This window comes from Zeus faber, assembly GCF_960531495.2.
Source record: "Zeus faber genome assembly, chromosome: 10".
Classification (NCBI taxonomy): domain Eukaryota; kingdom Metazoa; phylum Chordata; class Actinopteri; order Zeiformes; family Zeidae; genus Zeus; species Zeus faber.
In genome coordinates this window covers 12,870,621-12,885,178 of record NC_137199.1, presented here as the reverse complement: position 1 = coordinate 12,885,178, position 14,558 = coordinate 12,870,621, and the positions used below count along the sequence as shown (strand labels likewise).

Below are 14,558 nucleotides of genomic sequence, written 5' to 3'. Positions count from 1 at the left end.
GTCGCCCTTTGTGTGCAGGTTGCCGCGCATCTGCCGACGAGGGCGGCGGCCTCCTCTGAGTTTTAGAAACATTAATCACGGGCGGGTCAAAGAGACGGCGCAGTGCGCACCGCACTTTTATTTTGTTTTGGTGACAAACAAAACGACATCACGCGGCACTATTCTGCGGCGGCGGTGCGGGCTGATTATTCCAGTCCCTCTAAGTCCTCCCATCTGTCCCCGTTTATCCAGACCTGGGCTTCTTTCAGAGCCCCTGACAGGGAACTGCGGCCCCAGGAAGAGGGAGCTGGTGGGGGGGCCCCCGCCTCGCCCCCGGCCCCCCGATTGTGTCCTTCCAAACCAAAGCACTCTTCTATAGCTTTTTGATAGGCTCTCAATCCCCCTCGCCACGGACAAGGTTTTCTTAAGGAGGAGGAGAGTAGGTTGGCGTTTTATTATTTTTTTTCAGAGGGTGGGTGTGGTTAGAAGGGGGTGGGGATGTGGTGTGTGTGTGTGCGTGTGTGTGTGTGTGCGCGCGTGTGTGTGTTTGAATGGTTTTGTCTGTGTGACCAAGTGTGTGTGAGTTTTAATATATGTCTGTGCAAGAGAGGGAGAAAAATAGAGAAAGAGAGAAAAATAGATTGTGAGTGTGTGTGTGCGTGTGTACCTGCATGTAAATAAATGTATGTGTGTGTGTGTGTGTGTGTTTTCTATGTGTGTGAGTGCGAGACAAGAGAAAGACAGAGTGTGTGTTTGAAATACATGTCTGTGTGTCTGTGTATACATAAGCGCGCGTGTGTGTCTGTGTGTGTGTGTCCGCGCTCCTGTGTGTGTGTGTGTGTTTTAATGGATGTGTGTGCATGAGTGTGTAAATAAGTGTGTGTGGGGTGGGGCGGGGGGTGGGGTGGGGGTGTGAGAGGAGGAGTGTGGGCTTAGTGATTTAGAGGAGGGGGTGCAGAGGTGATTTTTTTTGGCATTGGGGCGAGGTGGTGGTGGGTGGGGCGGGGTGGGGTTGGGTGGGGGGGCGGTTAAAAACTGGGACAGATGGGGCTGATTGTGCTCTCTACGCAAATTAAGGGTCCAGACATCTGCAAGAGAAGCACACTGCTGCTCAAAGGCAATTAGGACGCGGCCGAGGCTCCCAAACTTTTCCATACAGCGCCGGACGATGAACTGATATTATAGTTATGAGGCCGTATCACATCGCCAGGACAGAGGGATGTTGTTCCACCCATATACCGTGATGCACAATATAGATTATAGTCTGCAAAATGTCTTGTTTCATTGTTTAAATATATGTATTAATCTGAGGTTGTTTTCATGTCTTATTGATTAATGTAACTTTATAAGGTTGTTTGTTCTTGATTTTTATTGTCTTGATATTGTCTAAACTTAATTTTGTAATAACACATATCGGTGCATATCGGACGCTTTTTTTTTGTATTTATCTACTGGCATTTTATTTATTCGTTTTGCACAAATAAACGATCTGAAAATGCAATATGCGCCACGAGACTCTGTGATTTATGTGGATTCTCATACAGATTAAGATTAGAGGACGAATTAACCGTTTTTCAAGATTCACCTTTTTTTTGGTTTTTAAGGCTGAAACATTTGCCCCATTGGACGACACTGGAGCGCAATGAGAAGCTGCAGCGTGGTAAGTTTCTCAAGAGTAAAGTGTCGAGTGAGGTTGTGCTGAGAACAGTGTGTATGTACAAACGTACTTGACTGAGTTTCCTGGTAAAATTTCCCTTGAGAAGGCACAGCAGGTGCATTTGAGGAATTGGGTGAGCGAGAAGCCGCTGAGTTTCGAAAGAGGCATGAACCACCACGGTGTGTATGTCAATGAAATCAATGAAGTACAATAAAATACATCCATATCGATTTCACAGACTAGATCTTCCCGACAACCTAATCACGTGCAATGGAACTCCCAGGGGTCTGAGGACTGAGGACTGGTCCGTCTGTCTGTTTGTCTGTCTGTCTGTCTCTGAGAGAGAGACAGAAGAATTAAGAGACGGACAGAGAGACAGACGGGAAGCTACCCTGTCATGCTGTCCACTGCAAGGAGAGCTCACATGCAGGCTCACATTACTCTGTGTGTGTGTGTGTGTGTGTGTGTGTGTGTGTGTGTGTGTGTGTGTGTGTGTGTGTGTGTGTGTGTGTGTGTGTGTGTTTGTGCGTGCACACGTGTGTGTGTGTGTGTGGCCATGGCAGAAGGAGCACAGAAGATTAATGTAGTGGAGGAGCAACAACTCAACAATGCCCCTCCTGGGCTGCAGCAAAACATGACGAAAGGAGAGACGACCGGGGGACGAGGATAAAGGGGAGAAGTGACGGTGAAAGAGAGGGACGGACGTGAAGGTGTAATTGAAGAGGAGCACGGGCGACCCGGGAGAGTCCCTCTCAACAAAAAGGCACGCTTGTCTGGGAGCTGGCGTACGTTTCAGTTGGTGAAGCACTGTTAATTTGACAACATAGGTGTGACCCTCCACAGAGACAATCATTTAATACAAGAACCACCTATTGCAGGGAACAGAAACACAACTACCCCAAAGGTGTGACCATGTGTGTGAGCGTGGGGTTGAATTGGGGTTAAACCTTTGATAAAATAGATAAATAAATAAGAATAATCTATCCATAAGTCTATTCTTCAGTTAAAAACATACGCATCTACATTATCTATTTTGTTTGTCAATTTGGCCGAGAGATGAGGGTCTCGAGGTTCAGGCGTGGAGTGCAACTAAGTATGAATGATTGCTGCTCGTCTTTGGCCGAAGAAGATTCACACAAATCAGACTTTTTTTTTTCCAAAGTCTGGCTTCAAACTTAAACCCAACCTCTTCCTTTTACCCCTAACCCGACATGTTTGTGTTATTAGAATAAAAAATAAAAAATAAATCAAAATCAAAAAACCTTCTGTCAGTGTTTTTACATGCACACATTACTCGGCAATAATGTGAATAACCAGAAGAAGGAGTTGACATGGTTTGCCTTTATTCAATTCCTTCAACGTGCTGACCTTACGTGGCTCATTCATCAGTCAAAATATTCTCCGTGTACACTCTTTGCATGTTCCTACAAATGTCACATTTTCGCTTTTTTTCGCCTGTGCGAGTGAACACGCCGGAAGCAACACGATCGGAGGTGTCGACACAGTGGAATACGATCGGAAAATCCATGTCTGTTAATCGGAATACGCTCTGGGATTCATTTGGACATTCGCAGTAATGGGAATATTGCCTTCATCGGAATAAAATGGGAACTTCAGTGCTCGTGTCAACCCCGCGGCAGGATTCTGCTGGTGTTCCTGGTTCTCACTGCTGGGACGTGCGGCCAGCCACACTACGACTGACACATGCGGGTCTCTTTGGATAAAAGCAGCGACAAAAACTTTAACTGTAATTGTGCGAAACGGGTTTTAAAGTGTGTCCTCTCCCCCACTGCGAGCGGCTGGAGGCCTCCGGGGGTCACGGGCCGAGGTCACGGCTTAAAAAATGCGGCCCTGTGGATTTAATGTGGGCTGTTTTCTCCTCTGCTGCACACTTTTTTTTTTTTGTTGTTGATGCTTTGTCCCTCGTCGTACCCTCCCCTTTAGCCCCCACGCATACCCTCACACACCCACACCCACACCCACACCCACACACACCAAGGTTGCTTGACAAAGCGGGGTCATCTACAGGATTACAACTCTTGAACGGAGCTTTTATTTTGGAGGGTTCGGTGTGCAGGGAATTATTTGGAGCAGAAGAAGAATGTTGCATGGGGTCCAAGTTCTACAAGGAATGGAGTGTGTCAGTATGTTTGTGTGTGTGTGTGTGTGTGTGTGTGTGTGTGTGTGTGTGTGCGTGTGTGTGTGTCTGTGTGTGTGTGTGTGTGCACGTATACAGATTTCTGTTTGTATTGTTAGTGTGTGTGTGTGTGTGTGTCTGTGTTTGTGTGTAAGCGCAAGAGACTGTATACGGATTTGAATTGTGTGTGCATGAATATGTTTATGTATGTGTGTGTGTGTGTGTGTGTGTCTGTGTGTGTATGTGTGTATCTATGATTAAATGTGAGTGCAACAATACAACCGGAGTGGCTAAATTTGCATAGCTCAGCCTAATCACAAAACTGTTGAGTCGGTTTTAATTATTGGGGCCAGCAAACTGGAAGCTTTTTGTTGTGCAAGTGGGGCTCCCAGTTAATAGCCTTAACATAGTGGAGTCTAATTAATCTCCCATTGTCTAATATGTAGGCTAGGATCACAAGAGGGAATGTGAATTAGTGGAGAATGAATGGCTGTACACCAGTGTTAAAATAAAAACAAAAAGTTGTAAACCGAATAAAATTGTCTGGTGTAAACTCGGATGCCCTCAAACTGGATTTATCAACAACAAGCAACAAAGTATAATAAACTCACCATTTTCATCTTCTGATCAAAAACAAACCAATGGGGCAAACCCAACGGAGCCCGGACAATAGATCTGAGAGAAAACGTCCAGCGATGCCAGTGCTCATGAAAGGAAGAGGATGAAGACAGATGTTGAAAATGGTAGAGATAGACAGAAGAATGGTGTTCATTTGATTTGATCTTTATGTATATATTTATGTCTACATGATGAAAATGTCTCACTAAATGATTAATGCATTTTAATCTAGTTTTGAATAACTTTGGCTACTGTTCTCCATGGAGCAAATGGGTTGAGAATGTGTGTGTGTGTGTGTGTGTGTGTGTGTGTGTGTGTGTGTGTGTGTGTGTGTGTGTGTGTGTGTGTGTGTGTGTGCGCGCAACTCCGGGTATTTTTGTGTGGACTTCATGTTTCTCTCTGTGCCTAAGAGTGTCTGTATGTGTTTGTATTTGTGTGTATGTGTCTGACGTGGTCCTAAAGGCGGAGAGCTGGTTAGTCAGTGGTTTCGGAGACAAGACATCAAAATTCTCCCTGACTTTAAAGTGGTAATCCATCACATCGTCCGTGTTGGATGGATTACACTTCAGGTCCCAGAATTCCAATCAAAGGCCGAAACATTTCACCCTGATCTTCAAACTTTTTCTTGCTCACTTGGAGGTGGTGGGGATATTTTTTCATCGTCATTCTTTTTTTTGTCAGTGTTCATCCATATCAACAGTTTACTGACCATGTAACTCGCTACGCTGCTTTATCAAACTCACTCCAGCTGCCTTTCATTTCGTGCTTGTGCCCGATCACTGCCTTGTTATCGGGAAATGGAACAAGAGAAACAGCACATAGAGGAGCCGTGGTGTGGGGATGGTGCGGTTAGAGCGGCCACACTTGACCTGGATCTAGGTGACTGGGTTCAGTGTGGCTGCATACCTGTCGCTCGTCGGTTGGTCTAACGAGCAGCAGGTAAAACCCCCATCCCCACACACACTCAGGAGAGAGGAGCCCTGTCATGACTCATATCTCTCTGCTCCTGGGCTAATTCCACCTCGCCCTCTACAATGAACTTGTGTGTTTTCCAGAACCCCGTCATCTGTGTCTCTGTGCCGGAGGACCCTTAAAACACCACTTGGGTGGCGCGTGGTAGGCAAAACTGCCACAGGAGCACATGCGCAAATATATGGAATGGCTGTTTCTCAACCTGAATTTCTTTTTAATTGTGCTGTAATCCTCCATCACATCTTCTATTTTGATGCATTCTGATCTGACAGATTACACACGCCCATTTTCATCTTTCTGCTTATCCCTGTTCGGAATTGCAGGGCGGCGTAGGCTTTCCCATCTTACAGAGTAACATCTTAAGGTGTGTAAGACAGGGTGACGCCCCGAAACAGCATGCCGGTCTATTCAGGGGGCACGCATTACATACACTTTCTTATTATTCAGAAATCTTGGGATCTCCCATCGGCTGAACCTGCTCGTCTTTGGAGGCTGGGAGATGCCCACAGACTCTGAAAAGCTGGGATGCAACAGTACTAGTCACCGCACCAGCGTCCTGCCCCTCCTCCCATCAAATTAAAGTAATATTTCACCACCTCGCTCACAACCCAATATGTCCACCAGGAGAGACACCTCGATGTGTGAGACGCCACGCCCACCATCCAAATAGTCGGTTCAAAGAGAGCGATGGGGAGGGGGTGGAGAAGGGAAGATGGATAAAGAAAGAGAGAGAACACAAGAGTCATCTATGGGTTTATGAGCGAAGGCTTGTCTAGCAGTGTTATTAACCAAAATGCCTGGCAAATGTGGGCAATGAGACCCCGAAGTGTGTGTGTGTGTGTGTGTGTGTGTCTCTCTCTCTCTCTCTCTCTCTCTCTCTCTTCACACTTCTGAAGAGCAGCCATTTGGAGTGATTGGACTGATTGTGCGTGTGCGTGTGCATATGCGTGTAGGAGGTTCTGTCTTGGCATTGTGTCCCGCGCTCCTCATGGAGGCTCATCCGAGCTCAGAGCCCCGGCGGAGAGATAACGCCCAGGGCAAACGTGGAGGAGAAAGGGCCCCTTGATTAGAGATGAAAAGACCCCTGGTGTGGTGCGGTGCGATGCATGGTGGGACGAATTATTCTGTAGGTGAGAGCTGGACAGGATCACTTCGGGACTGATTTCCATTTCATTTCAACTGGGCTTTTTTACCAAAGGCCAAACAGAATAGACCATACTATGAGGTGTACAGATACACTATTTAAGTAGCCTCAACAGTTTACTTTGAGGTCCACGTCTATGAACTGGAGTACACACATAATATTTGTGTAAGTATTCTTGAAGTATGTTTAAAGAGTGCATTTAGTCAACTTTAAGTATACTTCTGTAAAGGAAAGTGTGCAAATGTATTCCCAAGGAGTAACATAATAGTATACTTAAAAGTACACTCTAAGTTCCCAAAGGGTAGAATATAGACAGATGGACAGATGGACAGATGCATATATAGATAGATAGATAGATAGATAGATAGATTAAAAAAATACCTAAAAAGGTCATAACAGTGAGGTGTGTGTGTATGTGTGTTCACCAGTTAATTCCCACCCTTCTAGTCATTCAATCAATACTGGGGAAACAATGTTATCTCTTGAGACTTCCATCATCTTCCATGGTGGTCATCATGACCACACACACACACACACACACACACACACACACACACACACACACACACACACACACACACACACACACACACACACACACACACACACACACACACACACACACACACACACACACACACACACACACACAGCATTGTGAACTGTATGTGGCTTTCCCTTTGGCCTTTTTGCATTCAATTTTACAATTGTTCGTTGTTATCCTTTTAAATATTTTACTTTTAATTATGTGATTTTAAAGTTTTAATTATCTTAAACATCTCAACCTTTTACGTTATTATCGATTTAATTGGAGCTGGGTTAAACCAGATTCCAATAATAATAGCAACTTTAAGTCAATATCTTATATTAAAAAAAGTTCACGTGTAGATTCAAAACGACGCAAAAAAACTGTCACTTTACCCACACTGGGATTAGTACCATGTCCTCCACGCCCTGGGTTCCACAGACAGACAACAGGTGGGTTTTCTGCGCGGGTTCTTGCTTTTCCAGCGTGTCAAAGTGAAATGTAACTAAATTAAATGTAACTAAATAACGCTGGGACTGGGGGGTGGGCGTGTGACTAGAGGACGGACGAGGTGTTTGGTCTGCAGGAAGAGCCGACGCCTCGGGACACACTCTGCACCGGGCCCACGCTCTCCCACCGGCACTGTTGTTGTTCACTGGGCCGCATCAGCCACCACAAAACACAGACACACACACACGCACACGCACACACACACACACACACACACACGCACGCACACGCAGATAGAAAGTCTGCACACGCACCCAACACTCATTGTGTGTGTAGCTTGTAGAGTGTGACTTTGCATGAGTGTCTGTTTCGCAAGTGTGTGTCTTATTGTCTGTGTGTGTGTGTGTGTGTGTGTGCGTGCGTGTGCGCGCACAAAGGGCACTCATGGGGTGACGGACTGGCAATGGGAATGAACTTAATCCTCTAAGCTCTTGTTGGGGCTTGTTCTCCCTCTCGCTCGCCCTCTCCTCCTCAAAAAGAAAGACAGAAATCAGCATCACAGCGGCAACCTTCAACTTCCCCTTCGCCGAGAGATCATCCGCGGACCCTTTCTCGAATCAACAAAAACAACCCGACAAATAAGACACATCTGGGCTAAATTCAGCATTCGGAGAGCGGCGGTGAATTTCACTATCTCTACAGTACGGGCACATGGATCAACGTCGAAAAACAGTCTTCTAACTAGATGACCACCGTGTCTCTGCTCTTCCCGGGAGGCTTGGTCATTCATTAAGGGAGGGCAGTGGGGAAAAAAAAATAAAAAATAAAAAAGTAATGCCTCTTCCTCCTTTTTCACCCGGTGTCAAAGCTGTTTGACAAACTTTCCGCGGCATATGCTGGGGTCATTAGGGGATACGGGGAGGCGACTCCTCTCCCCGCCTTCGGCCGCAGCCGAATGTGGGGCTCCGCGTCGGCTCTGGTGGCACCTGAGGGCATATTGTCACTTAAGGGACGGAGAGCCGCACTCTGCCGTGATCGTTTTACCCCAGAGCTCCACGCTTCAAAGGCTGCGTGAGCAGATTAGAGGTCAGGAAGGGGTTTGGACTAACTGATTTAGGAAGGTTTAGACCTAGCGTCTGAAATCAATCCTCCATGTTTCCCCAGATACCTGCTAATCATTGGGGGTCCAGGCCTGTTTGCAGCTGCACACGCACGCACACAAACACGCGCACGGGCACACACGCACACACACACACACACACAAAACCTAGACACAAATTTGCCCACAGTACATGAAGAGGTTCCAGGGGGTCCCCATGAAAAAGGTTCATAGTTAAACTTCACAATTACCTCATTTCCAAGATGTTGGCGCCGTTAGAAAATGTATGACTGTTTGGATCTCCCCTCACTACAATATAGACAGGTGTGGAAGTTTGGACAAAATCACATATAACAAATAAAAAAAATCTCCTCAGATTGGGGTCCCAGAGACTGAACCTTATCAAAATGGGGTCCGTGGCTGGATGCGGATCAAAGTGAGGGTCCCTGATATGAAAAAAAAATGTTGCTGCTCTGGTGAAGGTTCGGTGATGCACCCCGTGTTTTAGCCCAAATCTCGGTCCGTGACACTACGCTCCTCTGCGTGAGTAAATAAGTCGTAACAGCTGAATAAAAATGAATGGAGCTCAAATCTATGAAACAACAACACTATGATGTTTTAATAAAATCCTCCATTTACACGATGCCACCTGTGAAATGCCGAAGATTGTGAAATACAGTAGCTGGCTTCATAGAATAATATACAATATACACATTTACATGGTTAACACTAGGATAAGCAGTTTAACATCCGTCGCCAGTTACCTCCCTGCACTTATTAAACATATTTGGTTATTTTGTTAAATAAATGGATCCGTTATGGGGTCTGACCAGGGCAGCAGTGGCCCAGGAGGGCTCCACCGGTTTGATGCCAGAGCCTCATAACTGACTCATGAGTATCTACCGCCACCTAGTGTTACGACAGGGCAAGTGCCGCAAGTGCGTCTCCAATAAATGTTCCCACATTGCTTTTAATAACTTACAGTATTTAGATTCATGTGGACATATGGGATGAACAGACAGTAGCTAATCTCCTTCTCCAGGAGGGATCAGATCATGTATGAAAAAGAAACGGCATCGGTGATAGTATTGGTAATATTGGTACTAATTAAAATACTTCCCTATGGATTTATTTTCTCATCGAAATAAATCAAATTGATCAACTATGTACAATTCATCTCCAAACACGAATTATATGAATGTTGGTAAAAACAGGAGTGAGTATGTATTTCAATCTTAATAATGAAACGTTCCCTATATTGTTCAGTGATGTTCCCTATAAAGCTCAACGGCTTTCTAGAATCACTGAACTGAATGTCTTTAAAAAATCGAATCCTTTTGAGATCTTTAGATCATATATACTGTATGTACAGTTTTTGGTTGATGGATATCTCCATGTCATTCTTCTTCAGTAGCTTTCACTTTTAGGATGAGAACAGGTGAGCCGGTAAGTAGAACACCATGTATCTGCACCTCGCTCCAGAATCGCTCGTCGAAGGTGTTTGTCGAAGAGCATGGCCGTTCCGAACACAAAGTGGAATCGGTCGTGTTAGTAGACGCACATAGAATCACACGTAAGGTGCCTTTGGCCATATAAAACTCTTCTCTTATCCAGTTTGACATCGACTCAGCCAAGTATTTACATCGGTGACGGACCGGAGTTGTTTGTCCTGCAGGTTTTCTCCAGCTCAGATTTCCCCGTTTTATAGACGCATCACATCTCTCTCTCTCTCTGATCGGTCTCTGGTGAGTTTGCTCGTCTTCATCTCTGGCTCCTTGACAGCATGCATCAGTTGCAACGATATAAACGGAAGAAATTAGTGCATTTTGAGACACTTTTTTGACGCAAAGCTCGCCCAGTTGGCAGTGGAGACATTCTCCAGCCTTTTCCTTTGAATCCTCACATATCACGATAAAGATAAATGTCACACGTTATTTCTAACTCTTGTGATGAAAATCTCTCTCTCTCTCTCTCTCCCTCTCTCTCTGAGAGAGAGAGAGAGAGAGAGAGAGAGACGTCTCTTAGACGTCTCTCAGACGTCATAGGGTCTCTCATCCTCCTCCTGTGAGTCCTGCTCTGTATTTTTCGTGAAGACGGACGACAGCTCCTGCAGCAGAAGCTCCTGGGACGGCGTGCACACTCCCTGGTGCTGCCTCCTCCTCGCGGCCGGCTGTAACTGCGGGGGCCGCAGGGGGTCGGAGTCGGGAGAACCCTGGGATTCTGCGCTGTGTCCGGATCCTGGATCCCCGTCGCAACCACTGCTACTGCCGCCGCTACCGCCGCTACCGCCGCTACTGCCGCTCTGGACCACGGTATCCAAGGAACCGCCCGACGAGGGCAGCGGGACCAATTGGCGAGCGCCTGCGATGGTCCGCACCGGGTTGGGCCCGATCATGCGGTCCAGGGAGGAGGTTTTCATGGGGACCAGGCTCAACGGACGCTGCGGAATGTCCTGGGTCTCGGCGGCCCCGCCGGACAGGAAGCTGGTCTCCAGGGACTGGAGAACCTGGAGGCCGAAGTCTCCGACCTCCTCGTACAGCGGTTCCGGAAGGTCCGGGAGGTCGAGGGACTCGGGAGACTCGGAGCGCTCCTCGAACGAGTCCTGCTGCGCCTTCATCGGCTGGACGGAGGGAGGGAGGAGGGGAAGATTAATGTTTACGTGATTAAGCCCATAAACAGGGGTGGACATCACTTATTACAACTGTAAACATTTTTTCATAGGGAAAAAAGGTTATTGCTGATTATACTGTGTACTGACAGTACAGATTTTTCTACTTTTTACAGATACTTAAACTAACACATACTTTGTAAAACTAGAGACATCTCGGGCGGAGCCTTACGACCTGCTTTACACATGCATGCCAGCCAGGCCGACGGGTATTGACGTGAGTAATTAGTCAACCCTGCCCGGGCGTATCTACAAGCATAATTACTTCAAATCTTGGTTTGATGACAAAAGCCATTTTACTGGGGAACTGGGTTCATTCTTCAGCAATGTCCAAAACAACCAACTTCCTGCCAAAAGGCGCGGCATCCTTTTGTTTCGGTGCCTCGGCACTGACAAGAGCTCCAGATAACCACTCGAGCCGGAGGGGACAAAAGCCAAACCTCATCCGCGACTATTCACTTGTAAATGTCGATTCTTCGGCCGCACTTTATAACCACTCACGCCCGGAGCCACGCCAACGTCCCTGAATACGAGAGGAACTTAAGCGCCTAATCTCTGAGCACGTCCTCTCAGGCTTGGCCAGGTTCCAGGCGACCCCCAAACCCCCAAGGTTCAAATTCAAGGAACACCCATCAGTATATTTAGAAATGTTTTGGGGTTTTTTTGCAAACATACGCCCACAGTGATTTGTGGTTAAAAAAAAATAAAAAATCAACAACAAAACAACGGTGGATTGGCTTCCCCTCGTTCAAGTGTTGACAAGTCATGGCAACACGAGTCCAGGGCCAGAGCGATTTTAAGGGTTTATTGGACCCCATCCCACACACACACACACACACACACACACACACACACACACACACACACACACACACACACACACACACACACACACACACACACACACACACACACACACACACACACACACACACATCCTGTTGTCCGCACTTCAAACGTCCCCTGGAAACATCCTGCTGCTGCTGAACCAGGAAGTAGGAGGCTTCCTGCAGGAAGAGGAGGGGCCGCGTTGGGCCCGTACGGCTCCTTGAGAGAACGCAGGCTCGCTCCGCCCGGGGCTTCGGATGTTTCCGATTTTATATCAACAACTTAGATCTCGCTGCAGATGTATTTAAAATGCATAAAACGCACGGTATGTATCTCTGACAGTAGATTTTAAAATGCATAAAAAGAAGATGGAGTGCCAAAAATGTTGCAGTGGTAAGGACGAGACACATAGAAGTTCACTGGTTTTCAACTTTATGCATTGGAAAGAGCTTCCGAGTTGGCTGCCTTGATCACCTGCACACGGACCTCCAACAACAGCTTTAACAATTCATAAAATAAAGCGGTGATTAATCCAATCCAAAGCACCGTGAGTTGGACCGGTCCTTGATCCTCTAAATCATCTGCTGGTAACAGTGAGCAGGGGAGCTGGTCGGCTCACAACCTTCCTGTCATAAAAACAGAAAATGATTCCTGTTTTCACAGCGAAAGTGGAGGATCCTCATCCACTAACTTAATTTAAGCGCCTCCACGAGCGCTCTCCACGCTGGGAAGCCTTGGGGTTTGGATTTGCGTTGACCGACGTCGACAAATGGTTTAAGAAGAAGGATACTTGATCTTTTTAGGCTTTTTTTTCCCCCAGTATTCTCTTTGACGACTTTTTCATTTGAATTCCTCAGGTTTATACTGCTATAGATTTTTCAGGTTTATGCAGCTTAAAAATGTTCAGATTTATTTTTCCGATCTCGCTCTCTCTCTCCCTCCAAGGAGGTAAACTGTACAAAGGAGGAAGTCTGGGCTACAGAGGGAGCTGTCCTTATAGTAAACAGCTGTCTCAAACCTGGTGAAGAAACCAACAGATCCCTGCCTGCCTAGTTATCTCTGAAGAGGGATGTCTGTTTGTCTCTGGATGTTTGCTATGTTTTTTTTAGTTCCTTCGTGATCAAGTTGCTGCTGTTGTGACATGACTTACTGCAAATAAAGGGATCAAGTCTCTCTCTCTCTCTCTCTCAATTCCACTTTTTCCAGAGGGACAGAGGATGTCGAAAAAACTGTCAAAGTCACGACAAACATGTTAGCGGCCAATGATGTAAAATACTCACAAAGAACATGGAGAGCGTGCGTCTGGCGTGCAGCTTCCTCTGCAGGGAGACCAAAAAAATAATAATCAATAAGACAGAGAGCTGAAACATCCCAACTCAAGAGTCCACGCAGCAGAATGCGATGCCAAACCCCCGGAGCGAGCGGCCGTGCGCGGTGTAGAATTTCCGTCTGGATGCGAATTTTTTTGTTTGTTTTTACCAGAGTCTGGTTGGCGGAGAGCATGGTGGAGTTGCTCTCGTTGCCCCTGATGGGCACCAGGGGCATGGTGCCGAACTTCTGCTTGGAGATGTCCGAGGAGGAGTGGCGTCTCAGCACGGGAGGGCAGGGGTCCACGTTCTGTCAACACACGGAGGGCACGGGGTTCAGGGGTCACGACCTGCGACGCTCAAACCAGATATTTTACACCAAATTCCATTTATTGATGAAACAATTCCCGAAAAGCTGCGCTGCTGCTCTCAGAAAGCGTCCTGTCCGACGCCACCAAAAGGTTTGTGGATTTTAGAACAGTCTTTGTGCAGCTTTCTGGTAACATGAACGACGGGCGATTGCAGGTATCAAATGTAATCGATTTAAAGACCTTTTTAAGACACATTTTAAGAAAATGTAAAAATTCTCTGTCTTTTTTTCATCTCTCTTATTGAGGTATGGCAGGTGTAAAGTGTAAAGTTGAATAGTATAATACACTATTATATTATATTTGTCACAAGGTAGACTGACGTTAAGCTAAATAAGGTGAGTTCAATTATGACAAAAACAAATATATGGATAAATAAAATGAGACAGAATGTTTATGTCAGAAATGAAAACCTCAGGAATTTAAATATAAGACACCACAATGACTTTTCAAGGCCTGATATTTGCTCAATTGAATTTAAGAGGTTTTGAGACTTTTAGTGTTTAGTTTAGTGCTACTATAATTTAAAATGAAAATGAACCTGACAGGGGGAAGGGATTGACTTAAGATCGCAGCGATTTTGAAGGGTGTTTCGAATATAATTTGAAAGGTTTTAGAGACCCTCCAAACAACCCAAACTCCCCTCGAACGCGGGGAACAGAAAAAGTGGCAACAAACAAGAAAATATGTCAAAATGCTAAATGGTTTTACAGGGACAAAAGGATCGAAACAGAAAAAGTGCTAGAGTTGTTTATACAGGAGTTAGTAGTGCACTATATAGACTGTACTGCATAGTGAGTAAGGA

At 46.1% G+C, this 14,558-nt stretch overlaps 1 protein-coding gene across 1 annotated transcript in view; it reads right to left on the bottom strand.

Moving 5' to 3' along the window:
• Positions 1 to 9,175: 9,175 nt before the first annotated feature.
• The window catches only part of arap3 (ArfGAP with RhoGAP domain, ankyrin repeat and PH domain 3), a 48,396-nt gene continuing 43,013 nt past the window's right edge, over positions 9,176 to 14,558 (bottom strand). Inside the window, exons 33-35 of the mRNA XM_080008751.1 lie at positions 13,558 to 13,695; positions 13,359 to 13,397; positions 9,176 to 11,202 (exon numbers count right to left, since the gene is read on the bottom strand). Of these exons, the coding sequence (XP_079864877.1) occupies positions 10,615 to 11,202; positions 13,359 to 13,397; positions 13,558 to 13,695 (765 nt within the window). The 3' untranslated portion in view covers positions 9,176 to 10,614. The remainder of the gene's footprint in view (positions 11,203 to 13,358; positions 13,398 to 13,557; positions 13,696 to 14,558) is intronic.